The sequence below is a fragment of the Cyanistes caeruleus genome, chromosome 20 (genome assembly GCF_971803275.1).
Source record: "Cyanistes caeruleus chromosome 20, bCyaCae1.hap1.1, whole genome shotgun sequence".
Taxonomy (NCBI): Eukaryota; Metazoa; Chordata; class Aves; order Passeriformes; family Paridae; genus Cyanistes; species Cyanistes caeruleus.
The window spans coordinates 232,521-257,338 of record NC_141720.1 but is presented as its reverse complement, the minus strand read 5'-3'; the positions used below and the strand labels follow the sequence as shown (position 1 = coordinate 257,338).

Below are 24,818 nucleotides of genomic sequence, written 5' to 3'. Positions count from 1 at the left end.
TGCTACCCCCAGCCGCCATATCCAGCTGGAGGGACATCCTACTTTCCCAGACTGTGCCCAGAGCTTGTCTCCCTCACCCAGCTGGGTCCCCCTTAGGTGATGCCTCAGTCAGGCCAAGCAGATCTGTCCTGCTTGCAGAAATGAGGGCCCAATACAGCTGAGAGCTGGGGAAGGGCAAGGAAGGCTCAGGCTTCACCTGATGTCTCTGCACCCACCTGGCTCTCCAGCTCCCCACAGCCTCCCCTCACCTCCACAGCACTGGTTCCATCCCCCGGCTGCTGGCCAAGCTGAACCATCCCCGACACAGGGAGAGGTGACACAGCCAGGAAGGCTGTGACAGTGCTGGCCCTCAGCCCGGGCACCCCAGCTGTCCCTTTAATTACAACCCCAGAAGGAAGAGGTGGTGCAGTTCCAGTCACACCCAGCCACAACATCTACTACCAGCTGGTCACATGCAGCAGCTCCTCTGGGCAACTGAAGGGTATCAAACTTTATTACAGATCTCCTTAAAACAGGCTGCAAAGAACAAACCAACTCATTGAGATACAGTGACTGAGTCATCATTTCTGATCAAGCCCCAACTCTCCCAGATTATTTATATATAATATATCTCACCCATCCCCCAAATTGTTTCATTAAATCATCACATTTCACACCACCCTAAGTGCCTTAACATCAGATGTTGCTAACACCACAACGCACATGTTTTCTGGCAAATCAGAGGCAGGGTTTGGGTTTTTTCTTGGGGTTTAGATCCTCAATCTCTGAAAAGGAGCAAGGAAAAACAAACATCAGGAAAATTGCTTCTTTAAGGTTGCCTTTTTACAGCAGATACAGATTCAGCAGATTTCCCCCCAAAGCAAGTCTAAAACCCTCTTGTTCAGCTTGGCAATATGCAGAGTGGTTGAGGAGAACCAGATCAGTCTGAGCAAACTGATTTCGAGGCTTTGTTGTCATTTCCCTTTGGGGCCAGTCTCCAATGGTTTTCCAATGTCCTTTCCACGCAGTTTGAGGCCTGGAATAAGACAAAGGAGAGCACCACCATCAGCACTCAATCATTCACCAATATTTCCACCAAATTCAGCCTTAAGGAAGAAAACATCCAGAAAGAGAGCAGGGAAACAAGAGTTCAAGAGAATCGTACTTTAGTTTCTAGACCAACTTCAAACAAAAACTGATCAGATGGGATCTGAACCAACCCAGGAGAGTAAAACCAACACTAAATCCTTCCACAAGTGCAATCAGGCTTCCATGGGTCTCAGCTTCTCACAGCTTTTGGGGGCAAGTACACAGGGATGGTCCCCAGGGCACAGGCACAGGCATGAAGGTGCCGACAAAGATGAAGAGCTCCCAGTTCTGGTTCAGTCAGCAGATCCAGGTTTTATCAGAACATGACTTAATGGCACCACACCCATGATAAACTCCAGCCAGCAATGTTCCTCACAGGAAAAAGGCAAATACCTTCCCCCAAACTACCCTTCCAAACACTGGCAGTATTTCTGAAGTCTCCCTTAACTCACCGATGGCTCTTTCGATCTTGCCCATGACCTGGTTATTGGGGATCGCTCGTCCTGATTCGTAGTCAGCGATAACTTGTGGTTTTTCATTGATTTTCTAAAAAGAGAGGATGAGTCTTAAACACACCAAGGATCAGCAGCAGCCCCTCAGGACTCACACAGATAAGGAATGGCCCCTCATTACGCCAGGACAGATAACAAAGTGTTGCTCCTAGGCTGACTCCACCACCATCCCCCTGCAGTGTCCCAGTGCTGGTGACCTCCCTCCTTTTCAGGAGGAGTAGGCACACCAGGGATTGCTGTTCCTTCATACAGCAGGGAGTTGCTAACACTGAAAGCCCAGATGGTACAAACCTCTTGGCTTGGTGTGAGCTGCTGGGAGGAAGTGGGGAGCAGCCTCCCACCAGCTCAGCAGCCACAGACAAGCTCTGCCTCCAACCTGGGGCTCAAGGGCTGCACAGACAAACCTCAGAAGTTTTCCCAGACAACTGAAGCTGCCAAGACATCAGACACCAGAGATGCTGCATTCCCCAAACTTCCAGCCCATGACACCATCCCACTGCAGCTGCCCACCAGGGAACAGGAAAGGTGCCCACCCTCACCTGCAGGTGCTCCACTCACCGTGGCCAGGTCCTTCTGCGTGAGGCCCTTGCTCTGCCGGCCCTGCTGGATCACTTTGCCCACCTCCAGGGAAACTCTGTCATGGTGCAGCTCCTCTGTTTCACGGTCAAGCTTGGCTGTGTTCTTTGTAATGAAGTGTTGTTTGTTCTGGCCTGCTGCCCCTGTCATTTGAAGCAAGAACAAAAAAAAAAACAACCAAGGACAAACAAAATAAGGCTCAGAGCTGTGCCAAAAAGTATCAAAGGACTTTTTCCAAGCCCTCAGCTGCCCAGGATCCCAGGGAGCTGTCAGGATTTCAACATACCAACATTAACATTGATCTCACCCAAATCCTGCCCATCAGGGAACATAACCTTAGGCCTGTTCATAGTTCTGTGCACACCTAGCCATGCAAAGCCCTTCCCTTTCCCTACCTCACACCCGAACTTCACTCCAGACAGGGCAAGTCTTAACGCTCAAACTTTGCTGCAGACATGTTTGTGCCGCAGCACAGAGGGGTATTTGAACCTGAATCGTGCTTGCTCAGGGATGAGGCAGCACAAGTAACTGGCTTTTAAACAATTTTCTAAAACCTTGCATAAGTAAAGTCTAGCTGTACTTAGCTTTGCTGAAAGACTGAACTTCAAAAACACATTGTTTTCTCTCATGTAAGATACAGTATTTAAGCCTTAGTTTGAATCCTTTCTCTCACATTAGTCTCTAACATTCGATGTCCCAATAAAGCTGATTAATCTTCTTCAAGGATCATCTATTTACTTCTAATCATCAGAATCGCCTCCCTACAGCGAGAGAACCCGGCAATTTATATCGGAGAGGAAACAAGGAATTTTTAAAGAGCAGCGCCATAGAAGATTGGCAGCCATTCAAACGCTCAAGAGAAACAAGCTGCCAAAACGGGGAGCTTAAGTTTTGTGATCATAAAAGCTCTTCCAAGATCTCTGCAGAAACAGGCAGAGCTCTGCCCTGGGCAGCCAGAAGGGAAGGGGCAGCTCCAGGGGCGACATCCCGGCGGTTCCCGGGGCTGCCGTTCCGGCCCAGCTCGGGTTCGTCAGCTCAGCCGGCCGCTGCTGCCCCCTGTCCCCATCTTATCATCCCATAAACCGGACCGGACCCCCCCCGTGGGATACCCACACTTCTTGGAGGTCTCCACGTCCTCCCCGCGCCGCTGGGCCGCCAAGATCGCCTGGGGAAAGAGCGAAGGTGCGCGGTGAGCGCGGCGCTAGTCGGAACGGTGGCCTCAACCACGCTAAGCCCAGGCTCGCGGCCCGGCCCCGCTCCCGGCCCCCACCACTCTCCCCGTTGACCTGCTTGGACTTGGCCTGAGCGGCGCTCGGGCCCTTCTTGCGCAGCACCGTGACCGTGTCCCAGTCGCTCTCCGCCATCGCTCCGACCCCGCCCGGGCCGCGCCCGCCGCCGGGCCCCGCCCAGTGCCCGCCCCCGAGGGCGTGGCCTAACGGCTCCCGCTTGATAGGACAAGGCTCACGCCCGTCAGGAAGAACGGCCTCTCATAGGTGGGATCCGCGCAAGCCCAGCGGGCGGGGCCGGAGTTCCCGCATAGATTATTGGCTTAATTGCACCCGCTGTGATGTAGCTCTGTCTGATAGGCGCAGCGCCCTGCCAATCAACTTTCTCTGTATGCGATTGGCTGACGCGCTCACCACCCTGGGGGCGGAGGCACGTGCCTATGCGCTGCCAGCCTTGCCGGTCGCCCGGTACCGGCACCGATCGCTTTGTTCCGCCTAGAGAAGGCGATACTGAGGGCAGAGCTCCCCGGGGGCTGCAGCTCCTCCCAAGGGACAGCTCCAGTCTCTGCTCTGGGACAGGGACAGACCCAGGGAACGGCTGGAGCTGGGCCAGGCCAGGCTCAGGCTGCAGATCAGGGCAAGGTTCTTCCCCCAGAGGCTGCTGGCACTGCCCAGGCTCCCCAGGGAATGGGCACGGCCCCGAGGCTGCCAGAGCTCCAGGGATGCCCAGGCTGGGATGCTGGGGGGTCTGGGCAGGGCTGGGAGCTGGGCTGGGTGATCCTGGGGGTCACTTCCAGCTTGGGGTATTCTGTGATTCGGTGAAAAACCCACCAGAATCACCCCGAAAGTTTCGCAGTAAAGACATGAAAAGCTGCTCCTGCTCTCGTAATTTCTGAAGCGAGAGGGCATGGAGTTAACGCTCCCCGGAGGGTTTTTGTGGGGTCTTCCCATGACAAAGCGCAAGAGGAACGGTCGGACCGATAATCCGGGCATTGCTCGGAAATCAGGTGCCGGAAGGGCCCGGGGGTTTGTCATCTGTCACCGCAACACGCCTGATCCCGGCTCCAGGGGACAGGAGAAAGCAGCTGTGGAGGTGGGACATTAGCGGGGTGCAGGACTGTCCTTGTGCCGTGCGGTGGAGCCGGGATGTCGCAGCAGCAGGACTGGCAGCAGCCCCGGCTGGTCCCATGCGGGTGGTCCCCCGGCTGTCGTGAGCGGCTCCAGGGCGTTCTGTCCCGTCCCGTCTCTGGGAGCAGCCCCAGGCTCCCGTCCCGGGCGGTCCAAGCCAGCCTTCGCTGCGGTTTCCGGTCCCTTTGGGAACAGCACGTCCTGCCCCGGCACTGCTACCCGCTCACGGTCATTTCAGGAAATGCAGACAGGATTTTTCTTCGCTGGATGACATCACCAAGTTTTCCATGCTGGTGTTCCCAGAGCAGTGCGGCTGTGCTGGGAAAAGGGCTGTTGCAGTACCGTGTTGCGTGCCGAGGGAGTTGTGCCCGTGCCATTCCCGGTGCCGACACATGCAGGGATGCACTTTTCCCGACTCCCTGACAGGGAGCCATCCCTCCCTGGCGGTGCCTGAGCAGCGCCTGGCCCCGAGCCCCCCACAGCCCTGTCCCACCCTTCGCTTCGACCCGCTCCTCTCTGGCCCCGTCTTCGCACCCAAGCTCCCGGGAGAGTCACCTCGGGCGCTGTGTCACTGCTCTGTCACTTCGCCCAGCTCTGGCGGCGAGGATTTCCCCGGCCCCGGTGAATTCCCCGCGGTGAGAACGCGCCCGTGCCGTTCTTTACCAGGCGGTAAAGCCGCGGAGCCCCCGCGCTGGAGCCGGGCCAGGGGGGCAGGCAGGCTGGGGACCCCGCCTGACAAATCCTGCTGCTGTGACCTTTTGCCGAGCGAGTTCCCCTGCGTAAAGCACCTCGCCGTGACCTCAATGCGGGCTGCGCCGCGCCTTTCCCCCACGGCATTTTTCCTGCCATCGGCATCCTGCCGTGTCCGTCCTGCCGCCGCCCATCCTTCCCCGCAGCTGGCCTCCACCTGTCCCCCGAGCCGGAGCCACGGGACGCGAGGTGGCCATGGCACTCTGTGCGCAGGTAGGCGAGGGCCCACTGGTAACCAAAATGGCCAAAAGTGACTTTAAAACAATTCCTCAGGGTGCCAGGGCTCGCTCCGGGCCGTTTCCCAGGGACCGGGGCTGCTCATCCGGGGAGTGCAGCGGGAGGTGGCTGTCCCGACTGGGACCCCGGGTGGGTTTTATTGCTCCAGGATGAGCACCGCAGTCCCTCTGGTCCCCCTCCAGCATGTGCAGGAGATGCACGAGGGGTCCCAGGGGATGGATGGGGAGCCCCTGGGATGGACGAGAGGACCCAGGAGGTGGGTGAGGTGGGCTCAGGGGATGGACGAGGGGAACCCAGGAGGGAGTCATGAAAGGAGTGTGAGAGCGTCCAGGGGTCTGGATTCATTCCCAGCAGGGTCGCCTGAGGCAGGGATGTAGCAGGGGACAGTGGTGGGTCAGCGAGGAGTGGTGCTGGGGAAGAAGTGACAGAGAATGGGGTAAGGGAGTGACTGAGGAGCTCAGGGGAGGTGATACTGGGTGGGTGATTGAGGGGGTGACAGTGGGGATGGCAGGGAGAATAACTGGGTGTGACGGTGGTGTGTTGGGAGCGGTGGCAGGGATTGATGTGAGGGTGTCCGGGGTGCAGGGATGGGTGATGGTGTGTTGGGAGCACTGGGAGTACAGGGGTGGCTGATGGTGTTGGGGGTGTTGGGAGTGTCGGTGGTGTCGGGGTATTGGGGGTACGGGGGGGGCGATGGTGTGGGAACGGCGAGGGGTGCCGGTGGGCGGGGCCGTTACGGGTGGGCGGGGCCATCACGGGTGGGCGGTGCCGTTACGGGTGGGCGGGGCTGCTGTCGACTGGTGGGCGGGGCCAGGGCTCGCCACACGTGTCCGGGGGCGGGGCCTGGCGGCGCTTCCGGTGCGGGCGCGGAGCGAGGGCCGGTGAGTGCGGGGCCCTCAGGGAGCGGCGGGGCCGGGCTTTGCTCCGCCGGGAGCCCGGCCCAGCAGAGAGCCGTCTTGGCCGCGGAGGTCCCGGGCCACACAGGGGCAGCGGGGCAGCCCCGGGCTCTTCTCCGGTTCGCGGTGTCTCCGCTCGTGGGGCTCCTCCCGGAGACAGGCTGGGGGTGTTCAGCTGGGGAAGAGAAGGCTCCGGGGAGACCTCAGAGTCCTTTCCAGTGCCTAAAGGGGCTCCAGGAGAGCTGCAGAGGGACTGGGGACAAGGACATGGAATGACAGGACACAGGGAATGGCTCCCAGTGGCAGAGGGCAGGGCTGGATGGGATATTGGGCAGGAATTGTTCCCTGGCAGGGTGGGCAGGCCCTGGCACAGGGTGCCCGGAGCAGCTGGGGCTGTCCCTGGATCCCTGGCAGTGCCCAAGGCCAGGCTGGACAGGGCTGGGAGCAGCTGGGACAGTGGGAGGTGTCCCTGCCATGGCAGGGAGTGGAATAAGATGAGTTTTAAGGTTCCTTCACACTCAAACCATGGGACTCCATGGATGTGCTCCTGTAGTCACAGGGAATGAAACTATGAGATAAATAAACAGCCAAAAAACCCCATGGTATTTTTTTCCTCATTTCCAATTTGCTCATGCCTCTCGTGTCCTCATTTTCCATCCCTCTGTAGAAGCCTCTGTGCCTGATTGGACACCACCACTAAATCTGGGCTGCACTGTGTGCCCAGCTTCCCCCCAGGAACATCTGGGACCAGCTGCCTCTGGTCAGAATTTTGGCCCCTCCTGACACCTAAGTGTGAAAGCAGGCATTGGTAGCCTGTGGTGGCTGACAGGTTTTTGGTCAACTGAGTTCATTATATTTATTTCTCATCACCTTTAAGACAGTTTTTTACCTTACTTGGAGCAAGAAGCCTTGATATCTCTAAACAGGCTGCATTTCAGTCAACTCGGACAGGAGGTTTTATTAGGTCTGTCTTTCCTGTCTCTGTGTTTTGGATTTAGTTCTAAAACTCAAGTTTCCTCCCATATTTGGGAGGTGAAGGCAGGCTTGTGGTGTGGTTTACATCAGTGTGTTTACTTGTGTTGGGGGACAGTCTAATAATGTGTGAGCAACACAATTTATATGACAATCACCCCCATGCAGTTATAATCAGTTGGAGAAAATACTTTTATTTTCAGTCTCTGGAGATACAGCCAGAACTTTTCGTTCACATGGCAGCAGCAAACTCTTCTCCACCTGGTTCACTGGATCTAAACCAGCCTGGGTTTGCAAAGGAGATCCTGGGAACTAAACTGGAGGTCAAATACCTGTGCTCTGATTGCAAGAACATCCTGAGGCGGCCCTTCCAGGCACAGTGTGGCCATCGCTACTGCTCCTACTGCCTGAAGAAAATCATCAGGTAACTGCTGTGCCTTCAGTGGGAAGGCAAAATGCTTGAAAAGGCGTTTTCAAGAACAAAAGCAGAAAAAAGTGTCTTTTTTAGGACCTTCTTAGAAAGGGAGCTGTGCTCAGTTATTGAGGTTCAGCATCACCTCTTCTCTGAGGGAATGTGTAATCTCTGACTCGCCTTTGTTGTTGCCTCAAAAGTTCTCTTTTCCAGAATCCCCTGCATTGTTTTTGTCATTGAGGAGGGAGTCCAGGTCTATTACCTATCTCCTTCAGTCCTCATCACAGTCCTAAAGTCATCATTTTGTTGTGTCAAAATGGGAGAGGTTTGCGCACAAGCTGTCTTCCTGAGCAGCTTCCTTGTGTTCCGTCTCACTCCTGCCTTTTGAGTGAGGGAAACCTAATATTATGATTAGTTGGCAGAAGAAAAAAATTAGAAATAGGCATCAAAAATACACACAAGCAAAGGCTCAATGTGTTGCTTTAAAAATAAGAAAACATTGTCATTTCATAAAGTTACCAGAAATCAATTTGTTAAATAATACATTAGTTGGTTTTGGTTGTGTTTGATGATTATTTTTCTGTCCTATAGTTCTGGACCTCAAAAGTGTGCCAGCTGTATCCAGGAAGGAATATATGAGGAAGGAATTTCTATTTTGGAAACAAGCTCGGTAAGGAAAAAGGCATCGAAAAAAAACCTAGCCGATCACTGGTGTCAGTAATACCAGTGTCAGTTTTTGTTTGAAATACACGCTCTGAGAACCCCTTATTCCTAGGAACCCTTTTCTTCAGCAGTGGGAAGGGTGATTACTGTTGGACTCCTGAGTGCTGAAATCCAGGTCACGTGTGTGTAGTGGTGCCCTACTTAAAGCTGTCACAGCGATTTGGTTGCTGTTAACGCACCTCTGAGGGTTGATGGGGCAACTGCTGTGGGAGGAGTTTTCAGAAGAATTCAAAGTCCTGATCAAAACTGCAACCCCTCAGTAATATTTGTGGTTTGCTTGTTTTTTCCATTTCAGGCTTTCCCAGATAACGCAGCACGACGGGAAGTGGAGAGTCTGCCTGCTGTCTGCATCAACAGTGGCTGCACCTGGAAGGGAACCATCAAAGAGTACGAGGTACAGGCCAAAGCAAGGCTTGGCATGTCTGCATCCTTTCCTCTGTTTTTGGGGAAGGCTCAGGGTGTTGTCCATGCCTTCTGACAGTGGGGAAAAGTTGTCAAATCCCTGGACTTCACTGTCAGCTGGAGAGGTTCCCTGAGTGAGGGTGTGTGTGCCCTGCTGAGGGCACAGGCTGGACTGAGATTGGTTCAGATTTGCTTGTGTGACCCTTCCATGATGGCAAACACCTGCTCTCTTTGCAACGCTTTTCTGCTATACAAGGCTGTCAAGAAATTGCTGTGCCATGAAATGGTTGTGAATTTATCTGCATTTTGTAAACCTAAAGCTTCAGACTCCATCAGCTCACAGAAAGTGACCTGATCCCATTTCTGCTATCTCCAGAGCTACGAAGGCAGTGGGATTGGATGTTGGGTACTGTCTGGTCACCCATCACCCCAAGCTGTTCTGGGACATAAGGCTGCTGGACAGGAAGGTTTTTCCACCTAGCTTCTCCTCAAGGAGCCTACTAGCTTTTTAATCCAGGTTTTAGTCATGGCTGTGGGTGTTTGGTCCATGACATGTGAATGTATGTGAAGCTTTTGTCTCCTGAGGAAAATTTTGTCATCCCTCTTGGAATGGCAGAACCACCACATGGAAGGCCCAAGATAAGAGGAATACATTTTATTTCCCTCTGACACTTGCTCCAGATAAAGATCATAGCCTGGTGGTTCACAGAACTTTGGTAATGACTGAGATGTGTTTCAGGAACAGGTTTAACCCCGGTCTGCCCAGGCTAACTTTGGGGTTCTCTCAGTGATGCCATTGCAAGGTGGAATGAAGAAGCAATAGCTGTGCATCAGGCCTGAGCATTCTGCCCAGACTGTTGAGCCTGTTACCAGAGACATGCTTCTGCAGCTCTGCTTCCTTGTCCTGCTGTGTGCTCAAAGTTCAGTCCAGGAGATGAGGATATCTATGCTAAATGGTTCTGCTGGTGTGAACTCTCATTTGTACATTTGTGAGAGGCTCATGTTGTGGATGTGGGACTCAAGAAGTGTCAGGTGAAAAGCTTAACATTGCCAAAGCACAGAGTCTGGGGATTCCATGTCAGGGAACAGAGTATGCTGGTACTGAGGTTTCAGGTTCAGGCTGTGCTGGTGGTGCCTGCACATTGTTTGCTCCATGCTTTAATTTTTGCTGGTGCCCAGAAGTCCGATGTCTTCTGCAATGATTGTAGTGAGCTCATCTTCATTAGACTAAACTAAATTACATCTGTCAGCAACTTCCAATGCTGATTGTACTGTGGCTGATGAGCCCTGATGAGAACTTTTTCTTCTGGTTAAAAAAAAAAAAGTCAGCGTTTTCCTGCAGAGCTCAGCAAAAATCTTCAGCTGCCAAAAGTTCTCCCTATGCATTCTGATAAGTGTTTGAGTGCTGAGTCTGGCCAGAGTTCAGAAGTTCTGGGAGTTCAGAAGGGCAGCAAGCTGTTCTGGGATCAGGGCTGCAGGAGTGTGTGATGCCCCAGAACCTTGCACACAGCTGATGAAGAGCTCCTCAATGGATGAGTCTGTGCCTTGTTTTCACTCTCCACCTGATCTTCCCAAGCCTCTTCCCAAAGTTTGGCGTTTGCTGGGACAAAGGATAATTGGTAGAGGTGTGGCCCTGGAGTGCGTGGGCTGTGGGTCTGTGGCACACATCTTCCCTGCCAGAGATTTTTGTGAGTCTTGAGGAGTTCTGTGTGGTACAGGGGGTGTGGGGGTTTTCAGCAGTGCTGCCTGTTTCCTCTCGGGCTGAGTCGCCTCTCCTGCCCGCCCTTGTGGCATTCAGCATAAGGAAGGAGATTATTTTGTGCCCTCTCAGGAAAAGCTGACTCTTTCCTAGGAACTGGTGGGAGGAGGCAAGGTCTGGCTTGTGTTATCTCCTCCCAGATGCCTGCAAAAAGCAGAGGCATTTAATCAAGACTGGCTGTCCCCACGCTGCCAGAGCCAGGCGTGTGGCTGAGGAGGGCTGGGAAAGGAGGCCTTGAACGGCTGCAGCAGCCCAGAGCCTCTCGGTACCTTGGTTAAACCCAGCCTTCAGGGCCACAGTGCAGAGCTGCCTGCTGCAGAACTGCTGCATCTGTGGCTGCGCCCTGGGTAACGTCCTGCAGCAGCGCAGCACTCCCACTCTGGAAAGTCCCTCAGAGCTATTTCCGACAGGACATGGAAAGTCCCTCAGAGTGAATTCACTGTTTGCTAATTTAAAAATCTTCTGTTGTGCTGAGAAAGGCTGCTCTCCCCTTTCAAATCTAGAGATACTGTCGCTTCTGATTTGCTAATCCTATCAGGGCACACAGAGGGGAAAAATGTACTGTAGCTGGAAAGCTCAAGCCTCAAAAACAGGAGTAAAATGGATTTTAGTTTTGCTTTCTGTTCAGGTGGACTAAAGTTTGGCTTTCAGGGAAACATGAAACTGAATGCGTGCAGTCTGCTTGGACATGACTTAGACTTCTGCTTCAAGCTGTGTAGACCATATGAAATTTAAGTCTGGATCTATGTCTGCATTTTTCAGAGTCTGTAAATATTTAGTGGCATTTGGATAGAGTAGTTTGTGGCGGGGACTGGAGGGTTTTTCCTTTTATTAGTGACCTTGTTTGCTGTTGAATCTGTCTGCATGTGCATTTGGAAAATGAGGCTGTGGGCATGAGTCTTTAGATTCAAGAGCAAAGTCAGAGGAGAGCTGCAGAAACTAAACCCAGCCCATTAAAACAGGAGGAAAAATATCAAAAACGGTCCCAGTGATATCCAGGAGAGGGAGTTTGTGGTTCCTCAGCTCTGGTGTGTTTTTCTTCCTGCCTTACAGTACCTCTAGCTGCGCACGTCCATCTATATGTTTATCAACATACTGTTGTCAGTTTTCATACACCTTTTATTTATGCTTTTCATCCCAGCAGTTCCCTTCCTGTGCCCTCCCCCCAGGATTGGGATGGGAGGAGGGGGCTGAGGAGGGGTACACACGGGGTCAGTTTTGGCATTCCCCTTGGTTACCCCAGACAGGGGATTTAACTCAGCCTTCTTCAGCTGGAAACAGAATTAACTGAGACATAAGGAAATGAAATTGTTCAATTTTAGGAAGGAGAACTAAGTTTTAAACTTACACATGACATCACTATTTAAACTAAGTTTTGTGGGGCTCAAATGAGCTCAACTCCTGAGGCTGAGCAACAGTCAGGTGTGGGAACAAGCTGGTTTAACCCATGTGGCAGGGAATGTGCTTTCCTCGAGTTTGTTGTTGTCTCTTTGGTTTTAGAGAGTTCTTTGTAAGTGAAATGTGAAAGGCTGCAGAAAATGCAAAACTCCAAAGCCAAGTGATGTTACTCAAAAGCCTGTGGTGCCAGAAAGGATGTCTGCAGCTTTTCCCTCTGTATTCCTGCACTCCCCTGCACAGCTGCAGTGCAGAGAGCTGCACTTGCTGTCCCAGATGAAACTGCCTCATCCTGCTACCAGAGTGTCCGGAGAGAAACTTTGTCTGCAAATACTGCAAATTTTAAAAATATACAGTTTTTCTGCTTTCCTGATACTGAGGTGGGAAATTCCCAGTACACGCAGACAGCTCCACTTGCCAGTGGGCCTGCAGGCAGAGGGGAGAGCTCAGCACCTTTAAGCAACCTGGAGAAGAGAAGGCTCTGGGGAAACCTCACTGCAGCATTTAAGTGCTTCAAGGAGGCTTGTAAAAAGATGCAGAGAGACTTTTTACATGGGCAGATGGTGACAGGAAAAGGGGGAGCAGTTTTAAAGTAAAAGAGGAGAGATTTAGATTAGATGTTAAGAGGAACTTCTTCCCCGTGAGGGTGGTGAGCCCTGGCACAGGGTGCCCAGAGAAGCTGTGGCTGCCCCATCCCTGGAAGTGTCCAAGGCCAAGCTAGATGGGGCTTGGAATGACCTGGGACAGTGGAAGGTGTCCCTGCCCATGGCAGTGGGGTGGAATGAGATGGACTTTAAGGTCCCTTCCAATCCAAACCATTCCCTTATTCTGTGATTTCCCTCACACACAGCTCCTGACTCTGATCCTTTCAGTTACCCTGGTCCTTCCATGGGCAGTGGTGTCTGATTTTCTAACCTTTCTGGTCATTCCAGGGAATGGTGGGTGATGTGCAGGCTGCTGTGAGGTCGTGTCACTTTATTATTAGGGAAAGAAATTGATGTGTGGATCAATCAGCAGCTTTGGTTGTAATTGAGTGGGAAGAGTTAGGTGTTAGTGAAGGCTGTTAACTCTGCCCCATTTGATTTTCCTGCTTCTGCTGTTGGAAGCTGCAGGCTGGTGTGTGCCTCGCTGGGTAGCTCTTGTCTTCCAGCTTCACTTTAATTCTTCCATGGCTGTCCCCTCCCTCTGACAGCTGTCCAATTCGGTTTCCCTCTAGGAGAGTGCCTGCTCTTGCCTAGCCCCCTTACAGCCATGGCTTTCTAGAACTCCCAAAAAGTTTCCAAGTAAGTGCCTGGATGTCAATGGTGCTTATCCCTGTAGCAGAAGCTACAGCTGTGGATTTGGGAAAGATAGAAACAGGAGGATTGCGCCATTGCTGGGGGAGTGGAGTGTGGCAGATCAGGCTCTAGTGCCAGCCCTTGCTCTTGGCTCCAGGCTGAGTTGGATTTCTTCCAGCAGTGATACCATCCATCTCTGTTCTGACACCCACGTGGGGCGGGAGGAACAGGGGTTTCCAGAAGAGCTTGAAACTGTTTATACAGAAATGTTTGGATCTGCGCTGGCTGAAGCTTCTGGGTGTCTTTAACCATTTACATACAGAACAGTTGCACTTTGAGCTCAGAGGGGCAGTTTTCCTTCCTGTGCTGCAGGCAGGACTGCCCACTCTTGGGCATTACATCGTGGTGCAGAGGGCAGTCAGGATGGAGGATAAATGCTGCGAGGTGGGGAGTGCAGAGGGGGTGGTAGTTTCACACCCGTCATGTTGGCATGGGAGACCATAAGTTTAAAATACTCCCTTTTAAAATAGTTGCCTCTGCAGTGAAGTTTCCTTCTTTCAGCCAGACCATCTGTTCTGCCAGTGCTTTGTGGGTCATGGGGTAGATATTATTGGGTGTTTCTAGAATATGAGAGCAGTAGGTGGGTAGAAGAAAGGGCTCAGCCTCTTTGAGTGAGTGGGATAAAGGCGGGCACTTGGCCTCCTCCTCCTCCTCCTCCTCCTCTGCGGGCAGCAGCGTCCGTGGGGACAGCAGCGTCCGTGGGGACAGCAGCGTCCTGGGGACAGCAGCGTCCTGGGGACAGCAGCGTCCGTGGGGACAGCAGCGTCCTGGGGACAGCAGCGTCCTGGGGACAGCAGCGTCCTGGGGACAGCAGCGTCCTTGTGGGCAGTGTCCCTGTGAGCAGTGTCCTGGGGACAGCAGTGTCCCTGTGGGCAGTGTCCCTGTGGGAGCAGTGCCCCCCAAACCTCGCTGGCTGACCTGTCTCTCCAGGGACACACTGTGAAGCTCTGAGCTTAAGTTACTCACCTAAAGCATAAAAGGAGAGAGTGACCGAGAAGCTGGAGTGGAGCTGCTGCTGGTTTCACTTTCCACTTCCTGATGTGTGACAGGGTGAGGTTTGTGCGTGTTCCCCCAGAAGGCAACAGATTCAATGTCACCAAATTTTCAAACATCTGGTTTCAGATGGCTGCATTAGAAATGCTCCTGGTTGGATTTTTTTTTTTTTTTGTCCCTACCATGACGGGAGACTTCAGTGCTCTTATCTTTTAATTTGAGTTTTGATCTGCATATTCATGATGTTTCCAATGCCTTGTTTCAACTGGTGGGTGTATAACGAGAAGGTTTAAGCAGTATGGAAATGGCACAGGAGCAGAGGCATGTTCCAGCATTCCACTTAGCCAGCACTGTTGCCCAAGAGTCTGCTGAGGATAGAGTATCACGTTGCCCTGGTATAGTAGTTTAGATTCAAACCTACCACACCTGGTCATTTGTTCAGTCTCTCTGGCCATCACCCAGCCCTGACTCTGGTTGCAGAGGCAGGTGCTTGTATGCAGGGACTGGTAAATAAAAGAGTTTTAAAATATTTTTCTTTCTGGTTGAAAAATGGTACTCCAATTCAAATGTGAAGATAAAATCAGACAGCTCAGCCTGGCATGTGATAAGCTGGCACGGGGCCTATGCCTCAGCTGACTGATAACCATTACAGTGGAAAAATTACCCAAATTATCTTGCTGAGGTAGTGGCTCACTCCACTCAACCTGCCTCAACATGTGTTCTCCTGGCAGAGCCATAAATGGAGTTTCCCGTTCATTATCTTTGCCATAAAAGCAATAATTTGATTTTTTTAAAAATCGTTGTAGCAGCTTTTAAATAGAGGTTGAGGTTACGTAGGCACCCAAAATTGGGGTAGCCTGGAGGTCACAGGATGAGTCGGCAGCTCAGAGGGATCAGCATGACCAAGGTCTGAATGTAGGTTGGTAAATCCAGTGCTCAGCTGTAATGAGGTATAAACCCACCCCCATGGGATTATGCCCATCACAGAATCTCCGTGGGGCTTTTATTTGAGGACAAATATCTCCTGTACATTCCTTCACAGGCTCATGATGAAGTCTGCCCTGAATTCCCGCTGACTTGTGAAGGCTGTGGGAAGAAGATTCCCAGGGAGAAGGTATCCATCCAACCCTGCGCCACAGGGGTGTTTGGTGTCCTGATGGGCTGAGCTTGCCATTCTGGGAGCAGGGAGGAGCAGAGTCCATCAGGAAATGAAATGGGGAGAGCAGCTGAGAGGCAGCTGTTAGTGTGGATGTGAGTTTTCCCTAAGTGTGGATGTGAGAGAATGCGGCTGACTTGCAGGTCAGTGTTGGTGCTGCCACTGCCACCTCCCTTACAACCATGTCTGGGGACAGAGCCTCGGTGGGAAAAGCACACTCACGGCTTTATGTTCTGTGTAGAGCAAACAACCACTGCTGCAATTTTGGAAGGAGAGCCCATCTTCAGCTATATTAATTGATACCTAATTAATCATCTAATGGAATCCATGCCTATAGCATCCCCAAGCTGCTGGCTCCTGGGGCAAAGCTGAAAAGTCTGAAGAATTCAAGTTTTGGGAAACATTTTCAAAAAGCACAATCATCTGAAACCATCTTGCCTTCTACGGGCAAATATTTTTAGTAGCAGTGTTGGAAAAAGCCCTTCAGCAGGACAGGGGAACAGAGGCAGCAAAAAGAGAAGCAAAAGAGTTCTTCCAAACGGGCAGCATAAGGTGGGGCTAGGGGTGGGGGTGCAGCCCACCTTATCTGCAGGTTGGGGGTTGGGGTACAGCCCTGCTTATCTGCAGGTGGGAGCTGAAGCCCTGCAGGGAGCCAGCTCAGGGGGTCCCCATGGCTGAGTTACCCTGAGTTTAAATTTTAACTCCATGTTTATCTCTCCAAACTGCTGTTGACTATTTGCTGCCACGTTAGCTCTGAGTAACCTGACTCATTACGCAAGCCAGATGGATCTAGAAGCCATTAAAAAAAGTGGTTTAAAACCAGTTTTAATTGACATCTGTTGTAGCAGATGTAGGAGTTAAGTGGGGAGGGAATATGGTGGTTTTTCAGAACAGAGCTCTGGTATCTGATGGTGAAGGGTGTACTAAACCCAAGCTGAAGCTGTGACAGTGCTTGTTGGATTAATCATGTGCTGTGTGGGAACCTGAACGAGTCATCTCAGTGCTGAGGGGTTAGTGGCACCTCTCTGCAGAAATGTAATGCTGGGATGGAAGTAAAAATACCAACCTGTAGTACATCCTGACCAGAGTCGTGTGAAGTGTCCAAAATGAAATGTGCCCTTGTTTCATGGGGTTGTTTCCTATGCCTCCCATTTCTCAAGTGTCAGGGAAGTTCATTATTCTGCATCCACAGCTGTATTCACTGCTTTTTCTCTCTTGCATGTGCAGGTGAGCAGTGAGACCTCCCAGCCATCAAGAGAAGGAGAAATTAAGCTTTCTTCAGGGGTCAGGGCTGTATTTGTATTCCAGTGAAAGGCACACCTGATGGCAGGCAGAGCCCAGGTTTAGTGGGCACTGTGACAGCTGGTGATTAGCCACAGCTTGGGCATTCTTCAGCTTGGCTGCAGTTTCCCAAATGTCAGAGAGATGGAAAGGGAGCACTGTGGATGTATAAGATCTAACATTGCTTTCCTTCCTGCCTTTCAGTTTCGGGACCATGTGAAGACGTGTGGCAGATCCAAAGTACCTTGCCGGTTTGAGGCTGTGGGCTGTGCTGAGGTGGTAAGGGCTCCTCTCTTGTGTCACCTTGGGCCTTTTCAGTCCCAGCATTAGAGTTCACCCACAAACTGCCGTTGCCCAAACTGTCACATGTATTTACCTTCAGGTATTTGATTAAACCCATTGCACATAGAGCTTCACATCATCTGCTGTGCAGAGTCTGGGTGTCCCAGGAGTAAGATTCCTGTGGAAGGGAATCTTCTCCTACTTTAAGAGCACCCTAAGTGCTTTAGGACTCTGGTGGCTATTCTGCTTTCAGGGGGAATGGCTTCACACTGCCAGAGGCCAGGTTTAGATGAGATTTTTAGGAAGAAATTCTTCCCTGTGAGGGAGGTGAGACCCTGGCACAGGGTGCCCAGAGAAGCTGTGGCTACCCCTGGATCCCTGGGAGTGTCCAAGGTCAGGTTGGATGGGGCTTTGGACAACCTGGTTTAGTGGAAGGTGTCCTGCCCAAGGCAGGGAGTGGGACAGGATGAGCTTTAAGGTCTCTGAATCCAAGCCAGTGTGTAATGACTTGTGATTACAGTGATGCTGTAAGCAAAGAACTGGAGCAAGGCCATATTTCTTTATGACACTCAGTTTTTGCAGGTCCCACTCGTTCATATAAATCCCTCCTCCAGGGAGTTTTGTGAGGCTTTGTTCTTTGTTGCTTTTAGGTACGTCTGACAGAGCTTTTCTGGGAGGGGTCGGAGGAAGGTAGAGCAGACCAGTACAGCTGGAAGTGTTTAGCATCCCTTACTGTATGTGATTGAGGCATTTCTAACACAAAACAAAAACACACACCACCCCCACCAAAACACATTTTAAAATTCTTTCTTTGTTTTTTTTTCTCCTATAAATGTAAATTTAAAGCTGATGTTGTGATGTGGATAGGAGGAATTTGTTCTGTGGATGGTTACAGTGTAGATTGCACACGCTGAATAGGGGTTGTATTTCTCTTGCTGTAGGTGGAAAATGAAAAGCTCCTGGAGCATGAGAGGAAGTGCTTGACAGAGCATCTCTATATGCTGCTGAGCTCTGTGCTCAGCCTCAAGACTGGTGCTGGGGACCCGAAACATCTTCCTGTCCTTCCCTCATCACAAAACAGCTCCCCACTGCTGGCAGCAAACTCACTGTGCTCAGAGTCAGAGCTCTCCCGGTCCCTGGAGCTCTTGGGAAGGTGTGAGGCCCTCGAGAGGAAAACAGTGACCTTTGAGAACATTGTCTGTGTGCTCAACCGCGAGGTGGAGAGAGTATCTCTGACAGTTGAAGCCTACAGCCGCCAGCACCGGCTGGACCAGGAGAAAATCGAAACATTGAGCAACAAGGTGTGTAATGGCCTGCCTGGGCTTCCCAGCACTCCCAGCAGAGGCTGTTTCCCGTTTCCTTTCTGTGTCATGAGCTAGCAGAGCTTCATCACCCGGCCCTGAAACTCCACAAATCTGAAGGCAGGACTAAAATACCCTTTGTGCCTGTGCCCAATCCTCAGCAGTTTCCTGGAAAAGCTGGGAATTTAACTGACCTGCATAAAACATCAGATCTCTGTTAGTTATCAAGCTGGGCAAGATACTGAGGGGTTGTTTTTCAGCGAAGTTTTCCAGCAAGAGCCAGAGCATCCAGAATTTCACTGCATCCCCTTGTGCTACATCTCACTGAATCTGTGGGGCTGCTTACCTTCCAGACCTGTCCAAAGGAGTGCTGCCTTTCCCAAAGGAGTGTCATCAGTGCTGCTACCTGCAGCAACAGGATAAAGGTGTGAAGGAGCTGCCTCCATCAGTCTGCTCCAGCAAAGTCCCTGTGGAGTGCTCCTAGTGTTCCTGGCACCCGGAGATGTGCAGTTTGCAGTGTACCTGTACTCTCTGGGCAACTGATCTGGTGTGATCCTGTGTGAGCTGGCAGGGGTGAACCCTCCAGAGGGTGTAGGTTGTTTTCTTTCTCAATTTAGTTCTGTCACAATGCTGAATTTTTGGGGATTTTTCCCCATCCTCACTTCTTGTGCTGCTCAGCCAATGGAGCAGCTCCTTGAAAGGAGTTTGACACTGGCTATGGGAAAGTTTCCAGCTCAAGCACTGAGCTGTATCCATGGATCTTCTCAAGAGTGACAGGGGGCAGAAGGAAGCTTCAGTGAATTGGCTTTTGTTGCTGGATTTCTCCCTCCCGTGCTCCCTGTCCATTCTGGAGAAAGTCTCCAGAGGTCTGGGGTCTGCCAGGGTGTGCTGGCTCTCTCCCAGAGCCCGTGTGTTTCTAACCTGCACCATGTGTCCCACTGAGCAGGTCCGGCAGCTGGAGAGGAGCATTGGGCTCAAAGACCTGGCCATGGCTGAGATGGAGGAGAAGATTCGCAACATGGAGGCTTCCACTTACGATGGGGTTTTCATCTGGAAGATAACGGAGCTTGCCCGGAAGCGTCAGGAGGCGATCACAGGCCGCTCTCCTGCCATCTTCTCTCCAGGTATGTAAAATCCCCAAAATCTTTTGCATCTCAGCTGGGTGTGGGTCTTGTAGCAGGTCCTTTGCTTGGGAGATGCTGCCAAGGCCAGGCTGAGAAAATCAGGCCAAGAAAAGAAATATTCCTTGTGGAAGGGGGTGTTTTGTCTTGGAGAGTGAAGCAGGCTTGGCAGTGCTGTTCCAAGAGGGAAGAGAGGGCTGAGAGGAATGAGGAGCAGGCTGTGGATGGGATGAGAAAGGGAACTGGCTGTGATTGTTTGGTTTGCATTAAATGTAACATCAAGGAAATACCAGCTGATATCTGTGTTAAAGCAAAGGGAAGTAGAGTTACTGCTTGCAGTGTTGTGAGGACAGAGTGATTGCCACGGGGTTTGGCAAAGGACAGAATCTTGAGTTCAAAACAGAAAATTGTACAAGGAGCGTTGATTCAGGGCCTGACCTGGGACAAGCCAGGGTGGAGCCCATCAGTCTGGGGTGGGGGAAAGGGGGAGGGCCTTGCTGGGTTCTTGCTCTGCTCCTTGCCTGGGCCAAGGAGAGCTGGATGCCCAGCTATGTGGTCCCTCTCCCTGGCTACTCCCACTACTCTGGAGCCTTCCTCCTGTTGTTCAATGGGTTTTACATTCAAAGGGTGATGGGAGTGCTGAGAAAGCCCAGAGGGGCAGTGGGGATGTTCTCCCTGGACAAGCAGAGGGGTCATCTGTCCTGAGAGCCTTTGGGTGATGCAGGTGGGGAGGAAGGAGCAGAGGAAATGAGCTGGGGATTGCCAAGAGGGACACAGTGACAAAGACCCGATCTGCTCCTCGCCCTGTGAAAGAGCACAGTGTCTCTGCTATTCACAGTCTGCCTGTTGGGAAAAGCACCAAGTCCTGCAGTAAAATATTGGCTGTGACCTCTGATCGCTGCCTGTGTCTGCTGAGCCTCACCAGTCCCAGATGTGCTGCTCTGTGCTGCTGTGGGAGGGTGACTTATGGCAGGTCCCCTTACAAGCTGTGACCCCACACAGGTCTGGTGTCACATCACAGGCATTCCCAAGACTGCTGGGGAAGGAAAGTGCCCGAGATCCCATCTCGGCCATGCCCAAGCCATGCCATGGGCATCCAAATGAAAACTAAAGCTCACTTGTTTGAGCCCCTGCCCTGACCAGAGGCATCAGCTCACAGTGGGGGTGCTGAGGGTGCTCTGCCCCCAGCCAAGTGCTTTGTGAGGGGGGATTGTTCCTGCTCACCAGTGTTACTGCCATAAATCAGACATCCTTCAGCACTGGAGTGCAGGCCCAACTCTGGGGCAGATCTCCCCTGGCAGTGAGGGAACAGCCAGGGGCCTGGCAGCAACTGCTCTGTACACAGCATCTGCTCAGGCCAGGACCTGCACTGTCTGGCCTTGGGCTTTCCAGACCATCTCTGGTGCAGCCCAGAGATTCCAAATTTAAGAGCCCTCAGAGTTCAGAGAGATCTGCTGGTGCCAGGCTGTGCTGCATCGGACCCTCACTGTTCCTGTTCCACACTTCTCCGACAGCTTTCTACACCAGCAAGTACGGCTACAAGATGTGTCTGCGTGTGTACCTGAACGGGGATGGCACCGGCCGTGGGACCCACCTGTCCTTGTTTTTTGTGGTGATGAAGGGACCCAATGATGCGCTGCTGCGGTGGCCCTTCAACCAGAAGGTGGGTCTGGAGCAGAGCCCACTGTGTCCAGCCATGGCCTCTCTAGCTTGGCACCCACTCGAGCTTCTTGGCACTGTCACTCTGGCCCACTTGGCAAGGCAGAGGAAGGGCCTGTGCTGGCTGCCCTGGGGGTTTCCCAGGTGTGCTGAGAGCACCGGCTGTGCTGTGGGGCAAGGGAGTGACATAGGATGTTTAGAACCCCACAGAGCCTCTGTAGGGGTTGAGGACAAGGGAAGGTTGTGGTGGATTCAGAGCTCGGGGACAGCAGGTGCTCACTCCATGTCAGGAGTTCAAATCCCAGTTTCTGGGCACTGCAGAACACGTGGAGACCGAGTGAGCGGGCACAAGCCTGTGCAGAGAGGACAACAGCCCTGGCTCAGGGAAATACCTGTGTGCAATGTCAGTACTGAGAGCAAGGTGTAGGTTTTCAGTCAGTCCAACAGCCCTATGCTGCCACAGGGAAGTTTCCAGTGACGGGCAGGATGTGGGGATGGGGAAGGATTCTACAGGACATTACTGAGGTGATATTCTCTGCTGGCCCCACTCAGAGGCATTTCTCCGATTTGCAGATGTGCAGGGTGGCTGTGGCTGCTGGTATCTGCACGTGTCGCTGGGCTGGGCTTCCATGTGTCTTATTCAGCCACTCCCCTATGTTTTCACCTTTCCCCACAGGTCACCCTGATGCTTCTGGACCAGAATAACCGGGAGCACATCATCGATGCCTTCCGGCCGGACGTGACATCCTCATCCTTCCAGCGCCCCGTCACGGAGATGAACATCGCCAGCGGCTGCCCCCTCTTCTGCCCTGTGTCCGTCATGGAAGCCAAGAACTCCTACGTGCGTGATGATGCCATCTTTATTAAAGCCATCGTTGATCTCACGGGCCTCTAACCCTTCTGACCTCGGAGCAGTGAGCATGGAACCAGCACTGCCCAGGGCATCTCCTGCTTGTGCTGCACTTCAGGCAGGTCTCAGAGCGAGAGGGGGCGGCACAGAGAGGGGAAAAGCCCTTCCTGCAAAGGGACCTTTGCTCTGAGTGGAAATGAGGTGTCTGATGGGAGCCCTCTTTCCTGAGGAGAGGGTTGGGTGGACACTGGCAGGCTGTGGGATATGGAAGATTCCCTGCAGGGACTTGGGTGTCTGAACTGCTGCTGTCTGGACTCCAGTGGAAACTGGAGAGAGCGCTTGCTCTACCAGTTTAGCCAGCATCTACAGCTCTCTGTAGTAAAATAGTGGTTTGCCCTGCCTGAGCTCCACCTCCTGTGGATTTTGGCTCAGCTGTCTAGGATTTCCTTCTGAGATCTCTGTGTTCCTGGAAGTTATATGCTGTGAGGTGCCATGGCTCTGCACTGCTGGTTGCTCCACACCCCAGGAAACAAGTAGGGTGTGTGACAGCTGCAATGCCAGCTGGGCAAGAAAGACACACACTGGTTTGCTGCCGTTGGTGTGTTAGGAGGGTGTTGAGCCCAGCTGCAGGCTAGGGGAGCCCTGAGTCCAGCCTTCACTGGGCGTGTAATGGGTGGTGTCTGCTGGAGTGTGGAATGGGGCAGGAGGTGCTGCTGCCCAGGAGGGACTGTGTGTGGCAGCATCAGGGATGCCTGTAGGGAGGGAGAAGTGAGTCTGCTGTGGAGATTGTCCCTCCTGTGCCAGGAGAGGAAGGTGACACAGAGCTCAATATGCACCTTGAGAGCCCCAGACCCTGCCCCCCTCTGCCCTCTGTGTGCTGAGCAGTGCTGGGTGGAATGGGTGCTGTGCTGGGAGCTGTCTTTGCTCATAGGCAGAGGCACAGGCTCTGAACTGGCTTCGCTGCCATGGTGGGATAGCTCCACCAGCCTTCCCAGGGCTCTGCTGCTGTCGAGCTCCACGTCCTGGGCACTGCCACCTCAGGCAATGGGATGTGTACTCTGCCCGTGCAGTGAGCACTGCTGGCCAGTCCCTGCCCTCCCACAGGGCCTGCAGTCACCAGCAACAGCTCTCCCTCACTGTTCCTCCCCATCCCTGAGCTCAGGACTCATGGGCCAGGTGGCTCTTTCTCCACTCAGTGCCATGTTGAACATGCAGCCTCCTGGGTTGGATCTGGCTGGAACTGGAGAATTGAAATGTGCTGTCCCCTTTCTGTCCCTGGGCTCCTTCCCTCTGGGCAGCATATGTTCAGTAACCATGAGAAGGTCTCTCCCGGTGTTAGTGGGGAAGAACTGGCTGCCACATCCCTGCATAGTGCTCTCTGCAGCTTTGTTGTGGCTATGGGCGGCTCTGGATGGGCCCTGATCCAGCGTGTACTCAAAGTTTTGTTACCTCCTTTGCTTGGGCTTTCCACACCCCTCTCAGGGGCTGAATGTACCCCAGGAGATGTTTTGCTGGTGACAGGAACCAGCTGTGAACACCCTGCAATGGTCAGGGGTCCGGGCTGGCTCCTGTGGTGCTCCTTGAGCAGTAGGGCTTGTCTCTGCAGGGTCTGGCTGTCCCCCCACATGCTGGCACTGCCCTGATCTGCCCCTGGGGCTGTTTGGAATGTGCCTGCTGCTGCCCAGGAACTCAGGGGTGCCCAATGTCCTGCAGGCTGGCCTGGACCCTGGCCCAAGCTGAACCTCTTGCACCCACAGCTGGTGTGCTGGCCAGGGGCTCTCCAGACAGGTGCTGGGGTGACCTGTGAGCCCCCTTTGGAATTGCTGCGTGGAGCTTCTCACATCTGTGTGCAGGGCCTGGGGACAGACCCAGCCCCTGCTATTGGGGCAGGGGTACAGAAGCTGGTGACAGCACAGCCTAACTGTGGGAGGGGGATGACAGGACCCTTCCCTTTGGGCAAGCCACCCCCCTTTCCCCTGCCAGCCTGTCCGAAGGGACAGATCACGCCCTGTGTTGCTGCTCTCACCCTGTGCCTTATGAGGAAAATCCAGGCTGGCAGAGTCCTGCTCCCATCTACAGCAGCTCCCCAGGGACACTTGGGAAATAGAAGGGAAAGGAAGGTTGACTCTGTTCATAGAATCGCTGAGAAATAAGTTTCATGTGGTCAGAAGCTTGTTCTGTGTTGATCAGAATATCTACTGCAGCAGGGCTGGGGGTTCTGGCCATGTGGTGCCAGGTGGGACTATGGAGGTGCTGGCTCAGCTGGGGGATGGGGGCTGCTTTTGGGATAGGAGCTGGTCCTCCTGCCCCAGCACATGTTTGGAAAGTTGTTGGGAGAGTCGGTGCTGCAGCAAAGCTCCAGCTGAGCCCTTCAGGCCACAGAGTTACTGCTGGAGGGGAAACATGGCCTGCCAGCCCCTCCTGCTGAGAGCTTTATCCTCCTCACCCTTCTGGTGCTGCTGATGCTCTCCAGGCCTTTTTTGGCTTTTAGCAGCTCTGGAGCTGGCAGCAGAATTGTGCTTATGTGCTGCAGGCAGGGGCCCAGCCCCTTCCTGGCACAGCTCTGCCAGCCTGGCAGCCACGCAGACAAGCACTGGACATGAGCCACCGCTGGATTTTTGTGGGGTTTTTTTCCCTTTTAACCACAGCATCTCAGCCTGGCACTGTGAACTAAGTTTTGTTTTCTTTGAGGGTGCAGTATGGTCAGAACCACTAATAAAAGCTGTTTGAACAGCATTGTTGTGTAGGAGCCAGGGGATGCTGGGCACAGCATGGGGGGGGA

At 52.9% G+C, this 24,818-nt stretch overlaps 2 protein-coding genes across 5 annotated transcripts; one reads left to right on the top strand and one right to left on the bottom strand.

The window, feature by feature from the left end:
- Positions 1-475: 475 nt before the first annotated feature.
- Positions 476-3,586, bottom strand: EDF1 (endothelial differentiation related factor 1). Its single transcript, XM_023937922.2, has 5 exons — positions 3,443-3,586; positions 3,270-3,321; positions 2,139-2,299; positions 1,521-1,614; positions 476-1,015 (listed from the first exon to the last, which is right to left on the bottom strand). Exons 1-5 carry the CDS (start codon positions 3,518-3,520, stop codon positions 954-956), a joined length of 447 nt encoding a protein of 148 aa, XP_023793690.2. The 5' UTR covers positions 3,521-3,586; the 3' UTR covers positions 476-953.
- Positions 3,587-3,612: 26 nt separating this feature from the next.
- TRAF2 (TNF receptor associated factor 2) lies at positions 3,613-24,772 on the top strand. Of its 4 annotated transcripts, none has more exons than XM_086858206.1 (10): positions 3,613-5,473; positions 7,569-7,789; positions 8,369-8,447; positions 8,796-8,894; positions 15,429-15,500; positions 17,028-17,102; positions 18,047-18,406; positions 19,353-19,530; positions 21,042-21,190; positions 21,863-24,772. In XM_086858206.1, exons 1-10 carry the CDS (start codon positions 5,456-5,458, stop codon positions 22,079-22,081), a joined length of 1,470 nt encoding a protein of 489 aa, XP_086714332.1. In that variant the 5' UTR covers positions 3,613-5,455; the 3' UTR covers positions 22,082-24,772. The 4 variants fall into 4 exon arrangements, with proteins under 4 accessions (XP_086714332.1, XP_086714333.1, XP_086714335.1 ...); XM_086858210.1 differs by lacking the exon at positions 3,613-5,473 and adding an exon at positions 6,325-6,378; XM_086858207.1 differs by lacking the exon at positions 15,429-15,500 and having other exon boundaries at positions 3,871-5,473.
- The last annotated feature ends 46 nt before the right edge of the window (positions 24,773-24,818 follow it).